At 57.8% G+C, this 25377-nt stretch overlaps 1 protein-coding gene across 1 annotated transcript; it reads right to left on the bottom strand.

The window, feature by feature from the left end:
- Positions 1-1147: 1147 nt before the first annotated feature.
- Positions 1148-25371, bottom strand: LOC137356809 (cyclic AMP-responsive element-binding protein 3-like protein 4). Its single transcript, XM_068022598.1, is given in 12 exon segments — positions 1148-1762; positions 1764-1996; positions 3482-3578; positions 4764-4848; positions 5383-5451; positions 5811-5917; positions 9312-9401; positions 11900-12027; positions 12247-12520; positions 13843-14018; positions 21591-21763; positions 24954-25371. Coding segments are annotated over 10 exon segments (1419 nt in total). The 5' UTR covers positions 14008-14018; positions 21591-21763; positions 24954-25371; the 3' UTR covers positions 1148-1591.
- Between the last annotated feature and the right edge of the window lie 6 nt (positions 25372-25377).

Raw genomic sequence — 25377 nt, 5'->3', positions numbered from 1 at the left:
CAAATCGTCCCACTCCCCTGCTCTTTGCCATGTCCCAGTAATTTTTCCCCTTCAAGTATTTACCCCATTCCCTTTGGAAAGTTATTATTGAATCTGCCCTTTCAGGTAGTGCATTCCAGATCATCGTAACTTGCTGTGTTAATTTTTGTTAAAGTTTTATGTCCTTTCTGGTTCTTTTACCAATTACCTTCAATCTATGTTCTCTGCTTACTGACCCTCTGCCCCTGAAATCCATTTCCCTAGCGCTTACTCGATCAAAACTATTCATCATTTTGAACGCCTCGATTAAATCTCCTCTTAACCTTCTCTGCTCTAAGGAGAACAATCCCAACTTCTCCAGTCTCTCCATGTTAACTGAAGTCCCTCAGTTCCAGTAACTCTCCTCCGCACCCTCTACGAAGCACTGACATATTCCTAAAGTGCAGGATTGAACACAATCCTCCAGTTGGGGACTGACCAGTGATTTGTAAAGAGTTTAACTGAACCCCGTTACTGTACTCTCTTCCCCTATTAATACAACTCAGGATCCCATATGCTTTTTTTTTCAAAACAACTTTCCTAACTTCAAAATTTGTGTCTGTACACCCCCCCCCCCCCCAGGCTGCACCTCCTTTAAAACTGTAACAGTTCTATTGCCTCTCATCATTCTGTCACTCTCCCTTTAATCACATGGGTTTTACTTTTGCTGACAGGTCTATTGTGTGGGACCTTGTCAAACACAATATTAACCACATCACCAACCCTCTCTGTTACTGTCTAACTCCTTGTTGAGTCCTTTCTTTCTGCCTTAGTTTCTGATGGCTGGATTTGTGATCCTTCCGTGTTGTCCCATTCTCAATGGAAAGGTCAGTGTTCCATTAGTTTAATTGAACACAAGAAATAGGAGACGGAGTCGACTATATGGCCCATCGAGCCTGCTCTGCCATTCAATACCATCATGGCTGATCTTGGGATTCAATTCTGCTTTCCCGCCTGGTCTAGCTCACATAGTCCCTTCACTGTAAACACTTTGAAGATGTGGTTGGCTCGGCCTCCCACACCGATGGTGAAAATGGCTCCAATTAGAAGCAGCTTCCAAATAGCAGAAAATAAATCAGTGTAATACATTAAAAACAATTAGATAAAACCACCTTTAAGAAGTACAGGTCAAAATATTTTATTGCATGTAAACAGTATTCTAGAACAAACAGATACAGAGATATATATATATATGTAGGGAGAGAGAGTGATCGATACAGCAAGGGAGACAGAGTGGTAGGAAGGGGGGGATGAGGAGAGAGACAGAGGTAGAGAGAGGGGGCTCTTTGAGTTTTTATGAAGAACCATTTACAAACCTCAGAAATGAGAAACTGCAGACCAATGAAAGGCGTGTACAACGTCAGCTGCCATTCCAGGTGGGCAGCAATCTGTCCCTTCAAGAAGGAATGGGGTATTTGGAATGGAGTGTCTGAGAGTTAGCACTGGTCATAGAGCTTGGTGTGATCATTGGCCGGTCATTGATGACCTGTCCATCACACAGGGCTGAAGGCTGCAAGTTCTGATAGACTGGTCAATCACCCTCCCTTAGAGCTGAAACATGTGAATGATCCTTTCACATCTCGTCTGCGTGCCCCAGTTTAACAGAGGCGGCTCTGGATTCCTGGCCTGCGGGGGTTGAAATGTCAGCTGGGATTTGTCTGTGGTGCAGCTCGGAGATTGGGACTGCAGTGCTGGAGTTGGATAAATCCGGTTGGCTGCCAGATGAGGAATTCCTGATGGTTTTTCTGGAGCTGTGAGTCTTCCAGGCGGTTACCTCGAGAAATGTCAGCCTTTGCCAGCAGACCTGACCGATTCACTCTGATAATTGGCTGGTGTTGGGAGTCAGGTACGAGGTTGTTGACCGATAGGATTGCATCTTCCTGCAGCTCCACAGATTCGACAACCCCAGAAACAGAGTTCTCAGCAAAATCCGATATCCGGTAGGATTCAAGATCTGTTAAGATCGTCCTGGAAATTACTAACAGGAAAAAGTAAAAAAGAAACAAGGAATGATTATGTGGAGGGAAAATTAACCTTTAATTCCCCAAAATAATTGAAATCTTTACACTCTGTCACGTTTCTCCTGTCATCTCCTGAGTTTATCTTGGTTAAGGGTATTGAGAGTTACAGAATCAAGAGTTAGGGTATAGATCGGCCACATTCTCAATGAAGGGCAGAACATGCTCGAGGGGCTGAATGGCCTCCTCCTGTTCCGATGTTCCTTTGTATGGGGCTGACTGCATCTGTGGTACAGGGTCCACCATCACACTCAGCTTGGCAGAGACTCTCCCCAGTGACTCGAGCACAGAATGCAGGTCGACAATCCTGGTGCATTACTGACGGAGGGTCAGTACCGGGGGAGCGCCGCACTGTCGGAGGGTCAGTACCGGGGGAGCGCCGCACTGTCGGAGGGTCAGTACCGGGGGAGCGCCGCACTGTCGGAGGGTCAGTACCGAGGGAGCGCCGCACTGTCGGAGGGTCAGTACCGAGGGAGCGCCGCACTGTCGGAGGGTCAGTACCGAGGGAGCGCCGCACTGTCGGAGTGTCAGTACCGAGGGAACGCCGCACTGTCGGAGGGTCAGTACCGGGGGAGCGCCGCACTGTCGGAGGGTCAGTACCGAGGGAGCGCCGCACTGTCGGAGGGTCAGTACCGAGGGAGCGCCGCACTGTCGGAGGGTCAGTACCGAGGGAGCGCCGCACTGTCGGAGGGTCAGTACCGAGGGAGCGCCGCACTGTCGGAGGGTCAGTACCGAGGGAGCGTCGCACTGTCGGAGGGTCAGTACTGAGGGAGCGTCGCACTGTCGGAGGGTCAGTACTGAGGGAGCGCCGCACTGTCGGAGGGTCAGTACTGAGGGAGCGCCGCACTGTCGGAGGGTCAGTACTGAGGGAGCGCCGCACTGTCGGAGGGTCAGTACTGAGGGAGCGCCGCACTGTCGGAGGGGTCAGTACCGAGGGAGCGTCGCACTGTCGGAGGGGTCAGTACCGAGGGAGCGCCGCACTGTCGGAGGGTCAGTACCGGGGGAGCGCCGCACTGTCGGAGGGTCAGTACCGAGGGGAGCGCCGCACTGTCGGAGGGTCAGTACCGAGGGTGCGCCGCACTGACGGAGGGTCAGTACCGAGGGAGCGCCGCACTGTCGGAGGGTCAAGTACCGAGGGAGCGCCGCACTGTCGGAGGGTCAGTACCGAGGGTGCGCCGCACTGACGGAGGGTCAGTACCGAGGGTGCGCCGCACTGTCGGAGGGTCAGTACCGAGGGAGCGCCGCACTGTCGGAGGGTCAGTACCGAGGGAGCGCCGCACTGTCGGAGGGTCAGTACCGAGGGAGCGCCGCACTGTCGGAGGGTCAGTACCAAGGGAGCGCCGCACTGTCAGCGAGCCGAAACTGACCACCACCAGTATAACCCACTGCTGGCAATGCTGAACCCATGAGAAAGTTCATGGTGTCACCCTGCCTCAATACTGTACCTCCAGTGGGCTTGTATCCCTGTTGGTTAACTGGAGTATCCAATCGGAAGAGTTTGTAACTGGGAAAAATCAGCAGCACCAGGGAGCAGGTCAGAATCTGTGGGAGAGGGATAGTAAAGAGAGAGAGTAAGGGATCAAGCTGATGATTGACTCTATCACTACGTGGTCACATTGGCTCACAGAGGTGGAACTGAAGCATCACGTGCGAGAAATATCAAAGTGTTGGTTTGCATCGAGAGATAAATTGTCTCAGGTTCAACCTGTCCATTCACATCCTCAGCCTCATATCGGAGTATACGCTGAGCTTCCGACTCCATATCCAATCCATTGTGAAGACCTTTTACCCTTCTTAAACATCAGCTCATCCAATACACAGTGCCCCATATCCAAACCCACAGCATGTCCCATTCACCTTCACCCTGAGCTCGCTGACCGCCACCCCCACTCCCGGTCCGAGCTCGCTGACCGCCACCCACTCCCGGTCCGAGAACACCTCCATTTTAAAACTCACCACCTTACTACCTCTTACAACCCCTACTCCCCTCTGAGATTTCTGCACTCCTCCAATTCCGTCCTCTTGCCCATCCCCCAATTCCCATCGCTCCACCATTGGCGGTCTTGCATTCAGCTGCCTGGACCCTAAACTCTGGAATTCCCTCTCTGAACCTCTCCATCTCTCCCTCCTCCTTACATTCCTTAAACTGACTTCTTTACTACACTTCTAGTCACCGGTCCTAATGTCTCCTTATGAAGCTTGATATCTAATTTTGTTTGATAATCACTCCTGTGATGCACCTTGGGATGGTTTATGATGTTAAAGACGCTATGTCAATGGGAGTTGTTGTTGAATTATTAAAGTTAACATGTCAATGCCACAGATGGTGAAGGAACAGCCCTGTTAACCACACAGACCCGGAGAGCCCTGGACTCTGCCAGTTTGCTGATCATACTGTGGCCTGACACTGGCCTTAGTGTCACGGGCTGGGGGGGAGGCACAAGGGGATCACTGCCCAGAGACCTGCGTTTTGACATCGGGTGATGGAAAGACGGGGCTCACCCATTCTTCACCTGTTAACCTAGATGGTGGGTGCCAGGTGCCTATTCGACTATGTGTGGAATCACTGCCCAGCCTAATCTGCTCATAGCCTGACATCCACGCTGCTGGCTTTGGACCATTTCATTGCACCAGGCTGACTGAGATCACCAAGCTATGCCAGGACCAATGACCACGTGGGATCATGCTCTGTACTGCCCAGCGCTAGTTTGATTGTAGGATCCTCACCATGATGCAAGTACTGGTCTGTGCTGCCTTGTTAGACGTCTGTTTAATCAGAGACTGTAACCTGCGTAGCTGGCTCAACAGAGACCTGGAGACATAAAACATCAGTCATCAGCCAATCAGAGGGTCAGTACTGAGGGAGCGCCGCACTGTCGGAGGGTCAGTACTGAGGGAGCGCCGCACTGTCGGAGGGTCAGTACTGAGGGAGCGCCGCACTGTCGGAGGGTCAGTACTGAGGGAGCGCCGCACTGTCGGAGGGTCAGTACTGAGGGAGCGCCGCACTGTCGGAGGGTCAGTACTGAGGGAGTGCAGCACTGTCGGAGGGTCAGTACTGAGGGAGCGCCGCACTGTCGGAGGGTCAGTACTGAGGGAGTGCCGCACTGTCGGAGGGTCAGTACTGAGGGAGTGCTGCACTGTCGGAGGGTCAGTACTGAGGGAGCGCCGCACTGTCGGAGGGTCAGTACTGAGGGAGTGCCGCACTGTCGGAGGGTCAGTGCCGAGGGAGCGCCGCGCTGCCGGAGGGTCAGTGCCGAGGGAGCGCCGCGCTGCCGGAGGGTCAGTACAGTTGGGGACTCTACCCCAGTGATCAGCCCCTGAGGAAGCGGCCATGATGGACACTCACACATTGTGATGTTCGAGCTGCAGGACTTGTTTCTGGAGTTCCTGATTCTGAACTGTACAAACAGACACTCTGAGAACAGAGAGAGGAAGCAGTGAGTGCACAGACACCGGCCCCGCCCCTCCGGCCACCGGCCCCGCCCCTCCGGCCACCAGCCCCGCCCCTCCGGCCACCAGCCCCGCCCCTCCGGCCACCAGCCCCGCCCCTCCGGCCACCAGCCCCGCCCCTCCGGCCACCAGCCCCGCCCCTCCGGCCACCAGCCCCGCCCCTCCGGCCACCAGCCCCGCCCCTCCGGCAACCAGCCCCGCCCCTCCGGCAACCAGCCCCTGCACTCTACCGGCCCCGCCCCTTCACACTACCGGCCCCGCCCCTCCGGCCCCGCCCCTCCTGCACCGGCCCCGCCCCTGCACTCCACCGGCCCCGCCCCTCACCTGTTCTCCAATCCATCGATGTATTCCTTCTTCCTCCTTCGACTCTCTTGGGCTGATTGTTTGTTACGGATTTTTCTCCGAACTTTCTTCAAAATCCGTTCTTCTGCCTGGGGAGAAAATAGAAGAACAGTAATTTCCTCCATCCTCCCCCCCCCCCCTATCACAGTAACCTCCTCCATCCCCCCCCCCGATCACAGTAACCTCCTCCATCTCCCCCCCCCCATCACAGTAACCTCCTCCATCCCCCCCCCGATCACAGTAACCTCCTCCATCTCCCCCCCCCCCCCTATCACAGTAACCTCCTCCATCCCCCCCCCCCCCTATCACAGTAACCTCCTCCATCCCCCCCCCCGCTATCACAGTAACCTCCTCCATCTCCCCCCCCCCCATCACAGTAACCTCCTCCATCTCCCCCCCCCCATCACAGTAACCTCCTCCATCTCCCCCCCCCCATCACAGTAACCTCCTCCATCTCCCCCCCCATCACAGTAACCTCCTCCATCTCCCCCCCCATCACAGTAACCTCCTCCATCTCCCCCCCCATCACAGTAACCTCCTCCATCTCCCCCCCCATCACAGTAACCTCCTCCATCTCCCCCCCCATCACAGTAACCTCCTCCATCTCCCCCCCCATCACAGTAACCTCCTCCATCTCCCCCCCCATCACAGTAACCTCCTCCATCTCCCCCCCCATCACAGTAACCTCCTCCATCTCCCCCCCCATCACAGTAACCTCCTCCATCTCCCTCCTCCATCTCCCCCCCCCCATCACAGTAACCTCCTCCATCTCCCTCCTCCATCTCCCCCCCCATCACAGTAACCTCCTCCATCTCCCTCCTCCATCTCCCCCCCCATCACAGTAACCTCCTCCATCTCCCTCCTCCATCTCCCCCCCCATCACAGTAACCTCCTCCATCCCCGCCCCCCCTATCACAGTAACCTCCTCCATCCCCGCCCCCCCTATCACAGTAACCTCCTCCATCCCCGCCCCCCCTATCACAGTAACCTCCTCCATCCCCGCCCCCCCTATCACAGTAACCTCCTCCATCCCCGCCCCCCCTATCACAGTAACCTCCTCCATCCCCGCCCGATCACAGTAACCTCCTCCATCCCCCCCCCCGATCACAGTAACCTCCTCCATCCCCCCCCCCCGATCACAGTAACCTCCTCCATCCCCGCCCCCCCTATCACAGTAACCTCCTCCATCCCCGCCCCCCCTATCACAGTAACCTCCTCCATCCCCGCCCCCCCTATCACAGTAACCTCCTCCATCCCCGCCCCCCCTATCACAGTAACCTCCTCCATCCCCGCCCCCCCTATCACAGTAACCTCCTCCATCCCCCCCCCCCATCACAGTAACCTCCTCCATCCCCCCCCCCCGATCACAATAACCTCCTCCATCTCCCCCCCCATCACAGTAACCTCCTCCATCTCCCCCCATCACAGTAACCTCCTCCATTCCCCCCCCCCCCGATCACAGTAACCTCCTCCATTCCCCCTCCGATCACAGTAACCTCCTCCATTCCCCCCCCCCGATCACAGTAACCTCCTCCATCCCCCCCCCCAATCACAGTAACCTCCTCCATCCCCCCCCCCAATCACAGTAACCTCCTCCATCCCCCCCCCCATCACAGTAACCTCCTCCATCCCCCCCCATCACAGTAACCTCCTCCATCTCCCCCCCCCATCACAGTAACCTCCTCCATCTCCCCCCCCCATCACAGTAACCTCCTCCATCCCCTCCATCACAGTAACCTCCTCCAGTCCCTCCATCACAGTAACCTCCTCCATCCCCCCTATCACAGTCGCCTCCTCCAACCCCTCCATCCTCCCTATCACAGTAACCTCCTCCAACCCCTCCATCCTCCCCATCACAGTAACCTCCTCCATCCTCCCCATCACAGTAACCTCCTCCATCCCCCCCATCACAGTAACCTCCTCCATCCCCCCCATCACAGTAACCTCCTCCATCCCCCCCATCACAGTAACCTCCTCCATCCCCCCCATCACAGTAACCTCCTCCATCCCCCCCATCACAGTAAACTCCTCCAGTCCCTCCATCCTCCCCATCACAGTAACCTCCTCCATCCTCCCCATCACAGTAACCTCCTCCATCCCCCCCATCACAGTAACCTCCTCCATCCCCCCCATCACAGTAACCTCCTCCATCCCCCCCATCACAGTAACCTCCTCCATCCCCCCCATCACAGTAACCTCCTCCATCCCCCCCATCACAGTAACCTCCTCCATCCCCCCCATCACAGTAACCTCCTCCATCCCCCCCATCACAGTAAACTCCTCCAGTCCCTCCATCCTCCCCATCACAGTAACCTCCTCCAACCCCTCCATCCTCCCCATCACAGTAACCTCCTCAAGTCCCTCCATCCCCCCATCACAGTAACCTCCTCAAGTCCCTCCATCCCCCCATCACAGTAACCTCCTCAAGTCCCTCCATCCCCCTATCACAGTAACCCCCTCCAGTCCCTCCATCACAGTAACCCCCTCCAGTCCCTCCATCACAGTAACCTCCTCCATCCTCCCCATCACAGTAACCTCCTCCATCCTCCCCATCACAGTAACCTCCTCCATCCTCCCCATCACAGTAACCTCCTCCATCCTCCCCATCACAGTAACCTCCTCCATCCTCCCCATCACAGTAACCTCCTCCATCCTCCCCATCACAGTAACCTCCTCCATCCTCCCCATCACAGTAACCTCCTCCATCCTCCCCATCACAGTAACCTCCTCCATCCTCCCCATCACAGTAACCTCCTCCATCCTCCCCATCACAGTAACCTCCTCCATCCTCCCCATCACAGTAACCTCCTCCATCCTCCCCATCACAGTAACCTCCTCCATCCTCCCCATCACAGTAACCTCCTCCATCCTCCCCATCACAGTAACCTCCTCCAACACCTCCATCCTCCCTATCACAGTAACCTCCTCCAACACCTCCATCCTCCCCATCACAGTAACCTCCTCCAACACCTCCATCCTCCCCATCACAGTAACCTCCTCCAACACCTCCATCCTCCCTATCACAGTAACCTCCTCCAACACCTCCATCCTCCCTATCACAGTAACCTCCTCCAACACCTCCATCCTCCCTATCACAGTAACCTCCTCCAACACCTCCATCCTCCCTATCACAGTAACCTCCTCCAACACCTCCATCCTCCCTATCACAGTAACCTCCTCCAACACCTCCATCCTCCCTATCACAGTAACCTCCTCCAACACCTCCATCCTCCCTATCACAGTAACCTCCTCCAGTCTCTCCATCACAGTAACCTCCTCCAACCCCTCCATCCTCCCTATCTCTGTAACCTCCTCCAGTCCCTACAACCCTCAGAGATCTCTGCACTCCTCCAATTCTGGCCTCTTGCCCATCCCCCGATTCCCATCACTCCATCAGCGGCCGTGCCTTCAGCTGCCTGGGGCCCTAAACTCTGGAATTCCTTCCCTAAACTCTCCGCCTCTCTCTAAGGAGAGACTGTTTACCTTGGTCAGAGGCAGGTTACTGGGTAGGACAATCCCCTCCTGATTTAGGAGCCGTTCCTCCTCCTCAGTCAGAGTTAGATCAAGGAAATGCTGGCAAAAAAAAAGTAAAATTAATCTGAGCTCCTCCCTCAGCCACAATCTGCACAACTTCCGGACACCACCCCCCCCACCCCACCCCTCGACAGTCATGGTTCCCCCACTCCAACCCCCGCCCCCCCCCCCACCACTCTTGTCAGAACCCAACATCCCGTCTCCCCCACCCAGCCCCCCTCCTCTCCTGAAGGTGCTGACTCTCACTGGGATACGGGTCCCCTCCTCTCCTGAAGGTGCTGACTCTCACTGGGGTACGAGTCCCCTCCTCTCCTGAAGGTACTGACTCTCACTGGGGTACGGGTCCCTTCCTCTCCTGAAGGTGCTGACTCTCACTGGGGTACAGGTCCCCTCCTCTCCTGAAGGTGCTGACTCTCACTGGGGTACGAGTCCCCTCCTCTCCTGAAGGTACTGACTCTCACTGGGGTACGGGTCCCTTCCTCTCCTGAAGGTGCTGACTCTCACTGGGGTACGGGTCCCCTCCTCTCCTGAAAGTACTGACTCTCACTGGGGTACGGGTCCCTTCCTCTCCTGAAGGTGCTGACTCTCACTGGGGTACGGGTCCCCTCCTCTCCTGAAAGTACTGACTCTCAGTGGGGTACGGGTCCCCTCCTCTCCTGAAGGTACTGACTCTCACTGGGGTACGGGTCCCTTCCTCTCCTGAAGGTGCTGACTCTCACTGGGGTACGGGTCCCCTCCTCTCCTGAAAGTACTGACTCTCACTGGGGTACGGGTCCCTTCCTCTCCTGAAGGTGCTGACTCTCACTGGGGTACGGGTCCCCTCCTCTCCTGAAAGTACTGACTCTCACTGGGGTACGGGTCCCCTCCTCTCCTGAAGGTGCTGACTCTCACTGGGGTACGAGTCCCCTCCTCTCCTGAAAGTACTGACTCTCACTGGGGTACGGGTCCCTTCCTCTCCTGAAGGTGCTGACTCTCACTGGGGTACGGGTCCCCTCCTCTCCTGAAAGTACTGACTCTCACTGGGGTACGGGTCCCCTCCTCTCCTGAAGGTGCTGACTCTCACTGGGGTACGGGTCCCCTCCTCTCCTGAAAGTACTGACTCTCACTGGGGTACGGGTCCCCTCCTCTCCTGAAAGTACTGACTCTCACTGGGGTACGGGTCCCCTCCTCTCCTGAAGGTGCTGACTCTCACTGGGGTACGGGTCCCCTCCTCTCCTGAAAGTACTGACTCTCACTGGGGTACGGGTCCCCTCCTCTCCTGAAGGTGCTGACTCTCACTGGGGTACGGGTCCCCTCCTCTCCTGAAAGTACTGACTCTCACTGGGGTACGGGTCCCCTCCTCTCCTGAAGGTGCTGACTCTCACTGGGGTACGGGTCCCCTCCTCTCCTGAAAGTACTGACTCTCACTGGGGTACGGGTCCCCTCCTCTCCTGAAGGTACTGACTCTCACTGGGGTACGGGTCCCTTCCTCTCCTGAAGGTGCTGACTCTCACTGGGGTACGGGTCCCCTCCTCTCCTGAAAGTACTGACTCTCACTGGGGTACGGGTCCCCTCCTCTCCTGAAGGTGCTGACTCTCACTGGGGTACGGGTCCCCTCCTCTCCTGAAAGTACTGACTCTCACTGGGGTACGGGTCCCCTCCTCTCCTGAAGGTGCTGACTCTCACTGGGGTACGGGTCCCTTCCTCTCCTGAAGGTGCTGACTCTCACTGGGGTACGGGTCCCTTCCTCTCCTGAAGGTGCTGACTCTCACTGGGGTACGGGTCCCTTCCTCTCCTGAACATGCTGACTCTCACTGGGGTACGAGTCCCCTCCTCTCCTGAAGGTACTGACTCTCACTGGGGTACGGGTCCCCTCCTCTCCTGAAGGTACTGACTCTCACTGGGGTACGGGTCCCTTCCTCTCCTGAACATGCTGACTCTCACTGGGGTACGAGTCCCCTCCTCTCCTGAAGGTGCTGACTCTCACTGGGGTACGAGTCCCCTCCTCTCCTGAAGGTACTGACTCTCACTGGGGTACGGGTCCCCTCCTCTCCTGAAGGTGCTGACTCTCACTGGGGTACGGGTCCCTTCCTCTCCTGAAGGTACTGACTCTCACTGGGGTACGGGTCCCTTCCTCTCCTGAACATGCTGACTCTCACTGGGGTACGAGTCCCCTCCTCTCCTGAAGGTGCTGACTCTCACTGGGGTACGGGTCCCCTCCTCTCCTGAAGGTGCTGACTCTCACTGGGGTACGGGTCCCCTCCTCTCCTGAAAGTACTGACTCTCACTGGATGGTTGCCCTGCATTGAATCGGGCCACCCTGTGATACTAAGCCGCTTGTCTCAGTGTGTTGTTCCCCTTACAGGCTGCCTATGCATGGGCTAATGCCAGCAGATTGAGGCACACATGGGCATGGAGTCTGATGCTGGAGCTGCTGGGAGTCCCAGGTGAGGAGCACCAACAGGGTTCCACAGTATGGTGTCTCAATGCTGCCGGTTGGGTGATGGTTGGCACTGTGTTTTATATTCTGCCTCCTCTGCCATTCTTGCCCTGCATACCATCTGGCTGTCGGTGATGTCTGTGTCACTGTCTGTGACGGACGGTGGCCTTCTCACACTGCTTGAGAATCCCGCTGCACTGTCCACAATGCAAGCCTCCGGTACCAGCATCTGGGTGTTCCAGCCACCTACAATACAGAACCACACGTCCCTCAGTCACTCATTCTGAACTGACCATCACTGGGGCACAGGTCACACAGACACCGGCCGCCCTCTCCACCCAGGTGGTCAAGCTTTCTCTCTGTTTGCAGGATATTTGACCATGGGTTCTGACCAAACTTGTCCCCGGCCCCTGCCCCCGCCCCCGGGTCACGGGCCGCCCCCGCCCCAGTCGCCGGGCCACTGACCGAGTTCGACCGACACAAGGTCCTTGCTGCTGGCTGACTCCTCTGTCTTCACGCTATCCAAGACGCTGACTCCATACGCAACCTGGTAGATTGTGCTGGGGCTGGAGTCAGGGTCACGTCCGGGGTCACTGTGCTGTGGACTGTCAGGTCGCTGGTCATCTGAGATTCCGCTGTCAGTCTCGGAGGCTGTTTCCGCAGTGCCCCTGCTACTGTAAACCTCGTTGGGGTTAATCATTCTCTGTAACATGTCCTCAGGCTCACTCTGGTTCAAATTCTGCAGAGACAGAGAGAGAGAGAGACGCAGCCTCAGACTGAGCACAGCCAACAACATTTGCCATTTTTCTAAACCTTTAACATAGTATCACATCCAGGGTTCACAGGAGTATAAATCAAACAAAATTCAACACTGAGCCACAGCAGCAGATACTCAGACAGCTGACAGTAAACTTGCTGAAAGAGTTAGGAGTGAAGGAGCATCGTAGAGGAAAAGAGAGAGGCGGAGGCAATTACAGAAATTCTGGGCATGGAGACTGGTGGATGGGGGGACCGTCTCCACGCTGGGGGATCGGGGGGACAGTCTCTCCACGCTGGGGGATCGGGGGGACAGTCTCTCCACGCTGGGGGATCGGGGGGACAGTCTCTCCACGCTGGGGGATCGGGGGGACAGTCTCTCCACGCTGGGGGATCGGGGCGATCGGGGGGACAGTCTCTCCGCGCTGGGGGACCGGGGCGACCGGGGGCACCGTCTCTCCACGCTGGGGGACCGGGGGCACCGTCTCTCCACGCTGGGGGACCGGGGGCACCGTCTCTCCACGCTGGGGGACCGGGGGCACCGTCTCTCCACGCTGGGGGACCGGGGGCACCGTCTCTCCACGCTGGGGGACCGGGGGCACCGTCTCTCCACGCTGGGGGACCGGGGGCACCGTCTCTCCACGCTGGGGGACCGGGGGCACCGTCTCTCCACGCTGGGGGACCGGGGGCACCGTCTCTCCACGCTGGGGGACCGGGGGCACCGTCTCTCCACGCTGGGGGACCGGGGGCACCGTCTCTCCACGCTGGGGGACCGGGGGCACCGTCTCTCCACGCTGGGGGACCGGGGGCACCGTCTCTCCACGCTGGGGGACCGGGGGCACCGTCTCTCCACGCTGGGGGACCGGGGGCACCGTCTCTCCACGCTGGGGGACCGGGGGCACCGTCTCTCCACGCTGGGGGACCGGGGGCACCGTCTCTCCACGCTGGGGGACCGGGGGCACCGTCTCTCCACGCTGGGGGACCGGGGGCACCGTCTCTCCACGCTGGGGGACCGGGGGCACCGTCTCTCCACGCTGGGGGACCGGGGGCACCGTCTCTCCACGCTGGGGGACCGGGGGCACCGTCTCTCCACGCTGGGGGACCGGGGGCACCGTCTCTCCACGCTGGGGGACCGGGGGCACCGTCTCTCCACGCTGGGGGACCGGGGGGACCGTCTCTCCACGCTGGGGGATCGGGGCGATCGGGGGCACCGTCTCTCCACGCTGGGGGACCGGGGGCACCGTCTCTCCACGCTGGGGGACCGGGGGGGTTGGGCTGTGATTAGCCCCTCTTTGCAGCACTCACACTGACTCTGGGAACCGCCCATTCCTCCAGCAGCTTTTCACAACTTGTGTCATTTTCTTCCTGTGCAAGAAACATACTGCTTGATGCAGAATCTCCACTTTCCAGAAATAACCTCGCCTGCTGCTCAGAGTAAACACCTAACAGCTCCCGATTGGTAACATCCATTCTTTATACACCTGAAACAATTTACAGAATAATTACCTTTTAATGTGCTTTATCTTATGTAAATTCCCACATGCAAAACTCCAGGACAGATACAGTACGGGGTTAGATACAGAGTAAAGCTCCCTCTACACTGTCCCCATCAAACACTCCCAGGACAGGTACAGCACGGGGTTAGATACAGAGTAAAGCTCCCTCCACACTGTCCCCATCAAACACTCCCAGGACAGGTACAGCACTGGGATTGGCTGGTCAATTTGGAGCACTTCCTGCCAGCAATCAGGGGGAGCAGCTGCACCTGTGTTGCAGCAATTGCAGAGAGGAGAGTGGAAACTGCAGCAACTGGAGAGAGAGATTGGAGAAAGGTGAATACAGAGTGGAGGGAAACCATCAAGGAAGGCTGCAATTTTTCTGGAGAGGTGGGTGTCGGGGCACCTGAAAGACTATTAAGTTTAAACTGTTTGGGGGAGGGAGAAGAGGCCTGAAGACTCAGGGGTGGGGCAGCCAAATCCAGTAAGGGCCCCTGTGTTTGTATTGGTGTTTGCACACAGGGAGCTCCCTCCCCACCCCAACTGCCTGCTCGGGACAGCTGGAGTTGCCCGGGTGAAGACTGTCTTGTTAAAATCAGAAGAGGAGAGTACCGGGCGGCTCCAGCCGTCCCGGGCGAAGAAGCCTCCCCCAACTGGAAGACAACAAACAAGTTTGGACTAATTGTGATAAAGGTGCTCCAACTGGCAGTTGAAACAAACATCCTTTTCAGCCTTTCTCTCCCTTCCTCCACTCAGTCGCCTCAATCACCTATCCTCCCCTTTTCCTTTACCATCCTACGCCATCCTCCTCTACTCCCACTCCACCTTGTTTAAAGTTTGCTTTTTTAAAAAAATTGTGTAAATTTGTTTTGTTTCTTGGGGGTGGGCGTAGCTCTTAGACCCCATGGCAAGCCCCTCTTCGCCGGTGGCGGGGCCTTCCCGTTCATATGCTGCTGCGGCTGCTGCAGCTGCACCTGTTGCCCCGTCACCGTTTGCTTTATTAACAACGAAGCATGGGGTCAAGAGCTACGTCCACCCGAACATGACTATAGAGGCATGCGTGAAAGCAATGGCCGAGGTTGTCGGCCCTTCGGCCATTGTTGCAGCCTCTAAAATGTACGGGAAGGCAGTGTTTTTCCTGAAGACCGAGCGGGCGGTGTCCCTGGCTCTGAGCAAGGGGCTCACCGTGGGCGGGACCTTTCTGCCAGTGGACCCCCTGGAGGCCACTGCGCAAAGGCTCATTTTATCCAATGTCCCACCCTTCATCCCTGGTGAGCTCCTCCTTCCCCACCTGCACCATCTGGGGGAGGTAAAGACGGGGCTCACCCCAGTCCCGCTCGGTCTTCGGGAGAACAGCCTCCGACACGTCTACTCCTTCCGCCGCCAGTTATTCTTGCGGCTGGCGCGGGAGGAGGTGACAGAGGGCCACTTCAATGTAGAATTCCAGGGGACGGCCTACCGCGTCTTCTGGACCTTGGACGGGGTGCGGTGCCATGTCTGTAAGGGGGTGGGGCATGTTCGTAAGAACTGCCCCAACCTCCCGGCTGCCAACTCCAACTCAGCGGCCCAGGGTGGCGACGCTGCACCTCCTCCCACCCCCACTACACCACCACCAGATACCATTCAGTCGGTACCGGAGGCTGTGGTTTTCACGGCCTCCGGCAGGGAGGGGGGTGACCGTCCAAGTGGAAGGAAGGCGCGGAGGAGAAATAAACATCGAGAGGCGCGTCCCCTGGATATCGTGACACTACCCGAGCCTGAGCTCAGCCCAAGGCCCGATCTCGGGAAGTCAACTTGCCCCAGGGCTGGGCTCAGGCCCAGGGTGAATAAAAAAAAGGAGAGTGTGGAGGTGGAGGCCTCTGATGATATGGAGGTCTCTGAGCCTCTGCACACAACTGGGAAAAAGAGGAGAAGGCACCCCTCCACAGAGGTAACAAGGGGCCCTGAGGCGCAGGGCCCATCTGTTGGAGGGGAGCTGTCTCCTGTTTCGGGTCCCCAGGTTTCCCCTACCGCCACCACCAAGGCTGCAAAGTCCGGGCAGGTGCTCCCTATTCCTCAGGATGGAGGGGAGGGGATGGCCCCGGTACATGAGGCCCCTCCTGAAGGAGTAAGTGGGGCCCTGCTTGTGGTGGGGGAGCCTGGGGAAGCCGCCCATTCTGCCACTGCTACTGGGTCGGGTGTCCTGAATGAAGGGGAGGGCGAGGCCCCAGAGGGTCGGGCCTCCCAGCCGGAGTCCACCACCAACCAGGAGACACCCGACCCAGTTATAACTGAGAATGCTGCCCCACCTGCTGGGCCTGTGGGTGCTGGCAGAGCGGGAGATAGCCTCCTCCCTCCGCCTCCAATCTCGGCTCCGGCTGGTTTCCCGGAGTCGGGAACTTCTGTCTCCCCTGGACCACTCATTGCCCTGGGGACGGAGGTGGAGGGGGGTCCTGAGCCGCTGGTGCCTACAGGCTCCAGTTTCACAATAGAACCCAGAGAGGACTCCTCCGCCATCGATCCTGGGGGTGGGATCGTGACGGAGGCGGGACCAGCTGGCGCGGCCGGGACGTCCGCCCCACAGTGTGTGGTGGATGTGTCGGCCGCTGGCGGTGACGACCCGGAGGAGGATGGGGATTCGGTGCGGGGCACGGAGGATGATCTTGATTCCATCGCCAGTGAGGTGGTGGAGTCCCTCGTGCCTCCCACCGAATCTCCTCTCATCCCCACGGCGGAACTCCGGGATTTCCTCGCGGCTTGCAGGGGTTGCCGCAATAAAGTTCAGCTGGCCCTCGACCGTTGGTCGAATCTGGCGCTGATCATCCAGTCCGTCCGTGCCGCCCTTAAGATAGCGGGCAAGCGCGCAGACGTGAAACTGGTTGAGAGGCGCCGTTTTAATGTGTTCCTCAATGGGTTGCTGGGGGAGTGGAGGGCCAGGTGCACTTCCACTCCCTCCTCACAGTGAGCTGTTGGTGACGGGTTTTAAGTACCTTTGACATGAAGATAACCATAGCCAGCCTCAACATCAACGGCAGCAGGGGGGCTCACCGCAGATTTCACAATCTCTCAGTCCTTAGGGAAGGGAGATACGCGGTGAGCTTTCTGCAGGAAACCCACACCGTTCCGGGAGACGAAGCCACCTGGCTCCTGGAGTGGCAGGGTGGGGTCTACATGAGTCACCTCACCCCTATTTCTAGTGGGGTGGCTATCTTGTTGGCCCCGACTTTTCAGCCGGAGATCTTGGGGGTCAAGGAGCTAGTGCCGGGCCGCTTGCTCCACCTCGCCGTTCGCCTGGGTAGCGTGCCGCTCCACTTTGTGAACGTGTACGCGCCCAGGCCCGGCGCTTTGCAAGCGCGCTTCTTTGAAGAGGTGTCCGCTCTCTTGCACTCGCCGCTATCGATGGAACTCATCATCCTCGGGGGGGATTTTAACTGCACCCTCGAGGTGGGGGATCGCTCCGGTCCCCAGCGCGGCCAAGCGTCGGTGGAGAAGTTGAGGGGACTGATCAGCTCCCTTAACTTGGTGGACGTCTGGCGGAATCTCCATCCCGACTCCAGCGCCTTCACGTGGAGGTCTGGAGGAGGGGGGTCGCGAATCGACCGCCTCTACATTTCGCAGGCGTACGTCTCCCGCGTTTCAGCGGCCTCCATGCGGCTGGTGCCGTGCTCGGACCACCGCCTGGTGTGGGCGGAGTTTACTCCGCTCCGCACGCGGGCGGGGTCCGCGTACTGGCACTTTAACAACCGGCTGCTGGAGGACGTGCGATTTCGGGACTCGTTCTGTCGATTCTGGGCCGACTGGAGAAGGAAGCAGGGGGGCTTCCCCTCCTTGAGGCTATGGTGGGATGTGGGCAAGACTCACATCCGCGTCTTCTGTCAGGAGTACGCGAAGGGGTCGACCAAGAGGCGGGAAGCCGAGATCGGGCGCCTTGAGAGGGAGGTGCTCGACTTGGAATCCCGCCTCGGTCATGCCGTCGCGGACCCGGCCCTGTGGCAGGCGTACAAAGAGAAGAAGGGCGCGCTGAGGAACCTGCAGCTCATAGGGTCCCGAGGCGCGTACGTGAGGTCGCGGATCCAGATCCTGGAAGATTTGGACCGCGCCTCACCCTTCTTCTACTCGCTGGAAAAATGGCGGGGGGTCCGTAAGCAGCTCGTTGAGCTGCTGGCCGACGACGGATCCTCCATCACGGATCCGGAGGGAATGGGCCTCCTGGTCCGGACGTATTACAGTGCGTTGTTCTCTCCGGATCCGTCCAGCGAGGATGCGCGCAGAGTTTTGTGGGAGGACCTGCCGCAGGTCAGCCCGGAGGGCGCCGAAGGATTGGAGGCTCCGCTCACGTTGGCGGAGCTGACTGGCGCCCTCCACCAGCTCTCGAGGGGCAAATCCCCAGGGCTGGATGGGTTGACCGTGGAGTTCCTCAGGGCGTTCTGGGACGTCCTGGGGGACGATTACGCGCGGGTCCTGGGGGAAAGCCTGGCGTCCGGGGAGATGCCCCTCTCGTGGCGCAGGGCGGTCATCGTCCTGCTGCCGAAGAGGGGCGATCTCCGCCTGCTTAAAAACTGGCGTCCGGTCTCCCTCCTCAGCACGGATTATAAGATCTTTGCCCGGGCTATGTCTACCCGCCTGGGCTCCGTGCTGGCCCACATGATCCACCCCGACCAGTCCTACACGGTCCCGGGCCGGTCCATCCAGGACAACATCCACCTGGTCCGGGACCTGATCCATCTTTCCCAGAGGACTGGTCAGTCGGTCGCCTTTCTCTCCCTCGATCAGGAGAAGGCGTTCGACAGGGTGGATCACGATTACCTTTTCGGGACTCTGCGCGCTTTCGGACTCGGGCCGCATTTCGTGGCCCGGGTCCGACTTTTATACGCCGCCGCAGAGTGTCTAGTCAAAGTTAACGGGTCCTTGACGGCGCCCCTTCGATTTGGGAGAGGAGTGCGTCAGGGGTGCCCCATGTCCGGCCAATTGTATACCATCTGCGTGGAGCCCTTCCTGTGCCTGCTTCGCAGGAGGTTGATGGGATTGGCTCTGCGCGAGCCGGCCATGCGGGTCGTCCTCTCGGCTTACGCCGACGACGTGCTCCTCGCAATCACAGATCCCGTTGACTTGCGGAGGATGCGCGACTGCCAGCAGACCTTTTCTGCCGCGTCCTCCGCGAGGATCAATTGGGAGAAATGTTCCGGACTCCTGGTTGGTCAGTGGCGGGTGGACTCCCTGCCGGAGGAGATGACACCTTTTGCGTGGAGCACCACGCACCTCCTCTATCTGGGAGTCCACCTTAGCCCCGCTGAGGAAGCCTGGCCGGCAAACTGGCAGGAGTTGGAGGCGAAAGTCACCGCTCGGCTGGGGCGCTGGACAGGACTGCTCCGAGTGCTTTCCTACAGGGGCCGAGCGTTGGTCATAAACCAACTGGTGGCCTCCATGCTGTGGTACCGGTTGGTCACTTTGGCCCCGCCCCCTGTATTTGCCACCAAGATCCAGAAGAAACTCGTCGATTTCTTCTGGGGCAAGAGGAAACACTGGGTCTCTGCCGCGGTCCTGAGTCTCCCGATCGAGGAGGGCGGTCAGTCGCTGGTGTGCGTCCGCACCCAGGCTGCGACTCTCCGCCTTCGGACCCTGCAGAGATACCTGTACGTCGAGCGTCCTCCCAGATGGTGTGCGCTGGCGACGTATTTTTTCCGCCAGTGTCACTGCCTTCAAGACGACACGCAGCTCCCGGTGGAGTCCGTTAGCCGCGCCTCTCTGAGGGAGTTGCCTGTCTTTTACCGGGATCTTTTCCGAGTCTGGAACATGGTCGCCTCCAGTCAGGGCGCTCCCCCGCCGGCGGAGGAGAGCGCCTCGGCTGTCCGGGCGGCTGACTCCGGGGACGGTCCGGCGGGCGGAGGAGTAGCCGAAACCCCCGGGACGCCCCTCACTGCGGGTGGCGAGGGGGCTCGGGAGTGCGGAGCGATCCCGGCCGAGCTGACCCCCGCTCGGCCGGAACTGCTCATCGGACCCAGGCCCCGAAACCCTCCTCGGGAGCCGGTCCCGCACAACCCGAGCCGCCTCTCGGAAATGCCCTCCGTGCCATTCCAATCGGCGCGGAGGGGTTTCCTGTACGGGCTGCTCCTGCACACTTTCCACTTCCTCGCCCTCGTCAGCCGGCCGGACACGCCCTGGCGGTCCGCGTTGCCATCTGGCGGCGAGGGGAAACCCCGATGGAGGTCTCTCTACGCGGGAGTCTTCCCCCTTTACATCGCGGACCTGGGGTGGAGGGTGCTGCACAGAGCAGTCCCGTGCAATAGGCTTTTAAGTAGGTTCACGGACTCCCAGGCCACCTGTACTTTCTGCGGCCTGGACGAGTCCGTGTTCCACATTTATACGGAGTGTGCGAGGTTGCAGCCCCTCTTTGAGTATCTGAAGGGGCTGCTCCTCAAATTCTGGCTGCACTTCAGTCCCACGCTCCTGATCTTTGGGCACCCGGTGCGGAGGGGCTTGGGCCGGGAGGAGGATCTCCTCGTCGGTCTGCTCCTGGGCCTGGCCAAGGTGGCAATTCACAGGTCCAGGTTGCGGGCCGTCGGGGGTTCCGTCCTCCCCGATTGCCTGCCCCTCTTCCGCGGTTACATTCGCGCCCGGGTGTCCCTGGAAAAGGAGCATGCGGTGTCTGCCGGTACGCTTGAGGCCTTCCGCGACCGGTGGGCACCGCAGGGACTGGAGTGCATCGTCGACGCCGAGAATGGCATTTTAATTTGAGTTTTTTGTTTATTTATCTGTTTTAATAAAGTTATTTTAAAACTGTAAATATGTACATAAAGGGGGCCTGAGGGATAAAGGCCCCCTCGATGTGAAAAATATAAAAGGGGCCTGGGGTATAAAAAAAAAAAAAAAAACGGGGATTGGCTGGTCAATTTGGAAAAAAAAACAAAAAAAAAAAAAAACGGGGTTAGATACAGAGTAAAACTCCCTCTACACTGTCCTCATCAAACATATCTTGATCCCAATCCCTATTAGTTCCCTGTCCCTGCAACTGTTCCATGTGAGACTGGAGATTTAGGAATATAGGTAATAGAAGCAGGAGTAGGCCATTCAGCCCGTCGAGCCTGCTCCACCATTCAATTACTATCCCCATATTCCTTGATATCATAAGTTTCCAGACATCTAATGATTTCTGTCTTGAACATGCTCAATGACTGAGCTTCCACAGCCTTCTGGGGTAGAGAATTCCAAAGATTCACCATCCTCTGAGTGAAGAAATGCCTCCTCACCTCAGTCTTAAATGGTCTCCCCCTTATTCTGAGACTATGTCCCCTGCTTCTAGACTCACCAGGCAGGGGAAACATCCTATCTACATCCACCCTGTCACGTCCTGTAAGAATTTTTTAAGTTAGAATAAGATCACCTCTCATTCTTTGAAACTATAGAGAATACAGGCCCAGTTTCCTCAATCTCTCATCAGACAATCCCACCATCCCAGGTATCAGTCTGGAAAACCGCCATTGCACTCCCTCTATGACAAGCATATCCTTTCTTAGATGAGGAGATCAAAACGGTTTGTTGTGATTTGAGCCAGATTGATCAGAGTTGAAAATAGTGTACCTGCAGCCACTGGACATTAAGTTAAAAGCAGCATCTTGCATCCATCCAAAGACATGTCACGGAGGTGAAAGCAAATGTCGAGGCCAGTGAACCATCGAGTGTTGTTATGGCAAACAATGGCAGACTCCTGCAAACAGTGGCATTGAGGAACAGGTCAGGAGGCTGCAGGACAACTGATGGTAGAAACAATTTAAAGAGAGTAAATAACAGGCCAATCAACACTTCCAAATAAAAGAACAAGAGATTAAACAAACTGCACCATAACCTTCATTCAATTTCTTCAGCCTAATAACTAGTGCACACTACTTCTTCCTCAAATAACTGCAAGTCACACCTGCATACCTGAAAGACTCAATATCGAGGGGTCAGTCACACAGTGACAGGGCCGCACTATCGAGGGGTCAGTCACACAGTGACAGGGCCGCACTATTGAGGGGTCAATCACACAGTGACAGGGCCGCACTATCGAGGGGTCAGTCAGTCACACAGTGACAGGGCCGCACTATCGAGGGGTCAGTCACACAGTGACAGGGCCGCACTATCGAGGGCTCAGTCAGTCACACAGTGACAGGGCCGCACTATCGAGGGGTCAGTCAGTCACACAGTGACAGGGCCGCACTATCGAGGGGTCAGTTACACAGTGACAGGGCCGCACTATCGAGGGGTCAGTTACACAGTGACAGGGCCGCACTATCGAGGGGTCAGTTACACAGTGACAGGGCCGCACTATCGAGGGGTCAGTCACACAGTGACAGGGCCGCACTATCGAGGGGTCAGTCAGTCACACAGTGACAGGGCCGCACTATCGAGGGGTCAGTCACACAGTGACAGGGCCGCACTATCGAGGGCTCAGTCAGTCACACAGTGACAGGGCCGCACTATCGAGGGGTCAGTCAGTCACACAGTGACAGGGCCGCACTATCGAGGGGTCAATCACACAGTGACAGGGCCGCACTATCGAGGGGTCAGTCAGTCACACAGTGACAGGGCCGCACTATCGAGGGGTCAGTCACACAGTGACAGGGCCGCACTATCGAGGGGTCACTCGGTCACACAGTGACAGGGCCGCACTATCGAGGGGTCAGTCAGTCACACAGTGACAGGGCCGCACTATCGAGGGGTCGGTCAGTCACACAGTGACAGGGCCGCACTATCGAGGGGTCAGTCACACATTGACAGGGCTGCACTATCGAGGGGTCAGTCACACATTGACAGGGCCGCACTATCGAGGGGTCAGTCAGTCACACAGTGACAGGGCCGCACTATCGAGGGGTCAGTCGGTCACACAGTGACAGGGCCGCACTATCGAGGGATCAGTCAGTCACACAGTGACAGGGCCGCACTATCGAGGGGTCAATCACACAGTGACAGGGCCGCACTATCGAGGGGTCAGTCAGTCACACAGTGACAGGGCCGCACTATCGAGGAGTCAGTCAGTCACACAGTGACAGGGCCGCACTATCGAGGGGTCAGTCAGTCACACAGTGACAGGGCCGCACTATCGAGGGGTCAGTCACACAGTGACAGGGCCGCACTATCGAGGGGTCAGTCAGTCACACAGTGACAGGGCCGCACTATCGAGGGGTCAGTCAGTCACACAGTGACAGGGCCGCACTATCGAGGGGTCAGTCACACAGTGACAGGGTCGCACTATCGAGGGCTCAGTCAGTCACACAGTGACAGGGCCGCACTATCGAGGGGTCAGTCAGTCACACAGTGACAGGGCCGCACTATCGAGGGGTCAGTCACACAGTGACAGGGCCGCACTATCGAGGGGTCAGTCAGTCACACAGTGACAGGGCCGCACTATCGAGGGGTCAATCACACAGTGACAGGGCCGCACTATCGAGGGGTCAGTCAGTCACACAGTGACAGGGCCGCACTATCGAGGGGTCAGTCACACAGTGACAGGGCCGCACTATCGAGGGGTCACTCGGTCACACAGTGACAGGGCCGCACTATCGAGGGGTCAGTCAGTCACACAGTGACAGGGCCGCACTATCGAGGGGTCGGTCAGTCACACAGTGACAGGGCCGCACTATCGAGGGGTCAGTCACACATTGACAGGGCCGCACTATCGAGGGGTCAGTCACACATTGACAGGGCCGCACTATCGAGGGGTCAGTCAGTCACACAGTGACAGGGCCGCACTATCGAGGGGTCAGTCGGTCACACAGTGACAGGGCCGCACTATCGAGGGATCAGTCAGTCACACAGTGACAGGGCCGCACTATCGAGGGGTCAGTCACACAGTGACAGGGCCGCACTATCGATGGGTCAGTCAGTCACACAGTGACAGGGCCGCACTATCGATGGGTCAGTCACACAGCGACAGGGCCGCACTATCGAGGGGTCAGTCGGTCACACAGTGACAGGGCCGCACTATCGAGGGGTCAGTCGGTCACACAGTGACAGGGCCGCACCATCGAGGGGTCAGTCAGTCACACAGTGACAGGGCTGCACCATCGAGGGGTCAGTCAGTCACACAGTGACAGGGCCGCACTATCGAGGGTTCAGTCACACAGTGACAGGGCTGCACTATCGAGGGGTCAGTCGGTCTCACAGTGACAGGGCCGCACTATTGAGGGTTCAGTCAGTCACACAGTGACAGGGCCGCAGTATTGAGGGTTCAGTCAGTCACACAGTGACAGGGCCGCACTATCGAGGGGTCAGTCAGTCACACAGTGACAGGGCCGCACTATCGAGGGGTCAGTCAGTCACACAGTGACAGGGCCGCACTATCGAGTGGTCAGTCAGTCACACAGTGACAGGGCCGCACTATCGAGGGTTCAGTCACACAGTGACAGGGCCGCACTATCGAGGGGTCAGTCAGTCACACAGTGACATGGCGGCACTATCGAGGGGTCAGTCAGTCACACAGCGACAGGGCCGCACTATCGAGGGGTCAGTCAGTCACACAGTGACAGGGCCGCACTATCGAGGGGTCAGTCAGTCACACAGTGACATGGCTACTCTATCAAGGGGAAGCCTCTGCTGTGATGGTTATACTATACCAGGTGCCTCTTCCAGATGCCGTGTCCTCAGAGCTGTGTGAGCAGCCAGTCTGATAAGTGGCCTCTATTTTGGATGCTGTGCACACAGCTGTGAGGACTGCATTCTGGTCTTTGCACACAGGCTGAAGCCTCCAGGATACAGAGAGATCCTGGATCCTGGATCTGCCCTACCCCTTGACAGGTTGGGGGAAGAGACTGTGTCAAACTAGTTTGACAAGCCTGGCATATTGCTGCTGTCAGTTTTAACTGTTCAGTCATTCTGGGCCAAGTCAAGTTGATGAATGTTTACATTCTGACCGTCTTTTTCTGCATTAGCAGTGAGGGGATCCACTGACAACTCACAACTCACCACAACTTCCAGCCTGGCACCACTGACGTCACCGCCCTGATCAACACCACTGCGCATGTCAGCAATTGGCGGCCAGGGCCCCTCCGGCCAGCCCATTGGCTCAGTGCAATGAGGTCCCCGCCCTCCTCGCGTCCTGCGCTCGCTGACTGGATAACCAGCCTGCCACTCAGCTGGCCGCCATCTTTGCGATGGGCAGAGCGATGCTCGCCGGAGCGTTTTGCAAAGTGTTCACATCCCACGACTTTACTTCTCTTTATGGTTGCGGGAGAACCTGTCTTCCTGGAATCAAAACTTTGGTAGCTTCCGAGATTCGGATATAATGTCGTCTGAAGACTTAAATATTTCATAGTTAGTCTTTGCCCATACTGCCACGCATAAACATGGCGGCTGCGAAACCTGTCCGGAGCCGAGGCCAGTGACGATT

The sequence above is a fragment of the Heterodontus francisci genome, chromosome 46 (genome assembly GCF_036365525.1).
Source record: "Heterodontus francisci isolate sHetFra1 chromosome 46, sHetFra1.hap1, whole genome shotgun sequence".
In the NCBI taxonomy this organism is placed as follows: Eukaryota; Metazoa; Chordata; class Chondrichthyes; order Heterodontiformes; family Heterodontidae; genus Heterodontus; species Heterodontus francisci.
The sequence above is the reverse complement of the archived record's forward strand: the minus strand, read 5'-3'. Positions and strand labels throughout refer to the sequence as shown.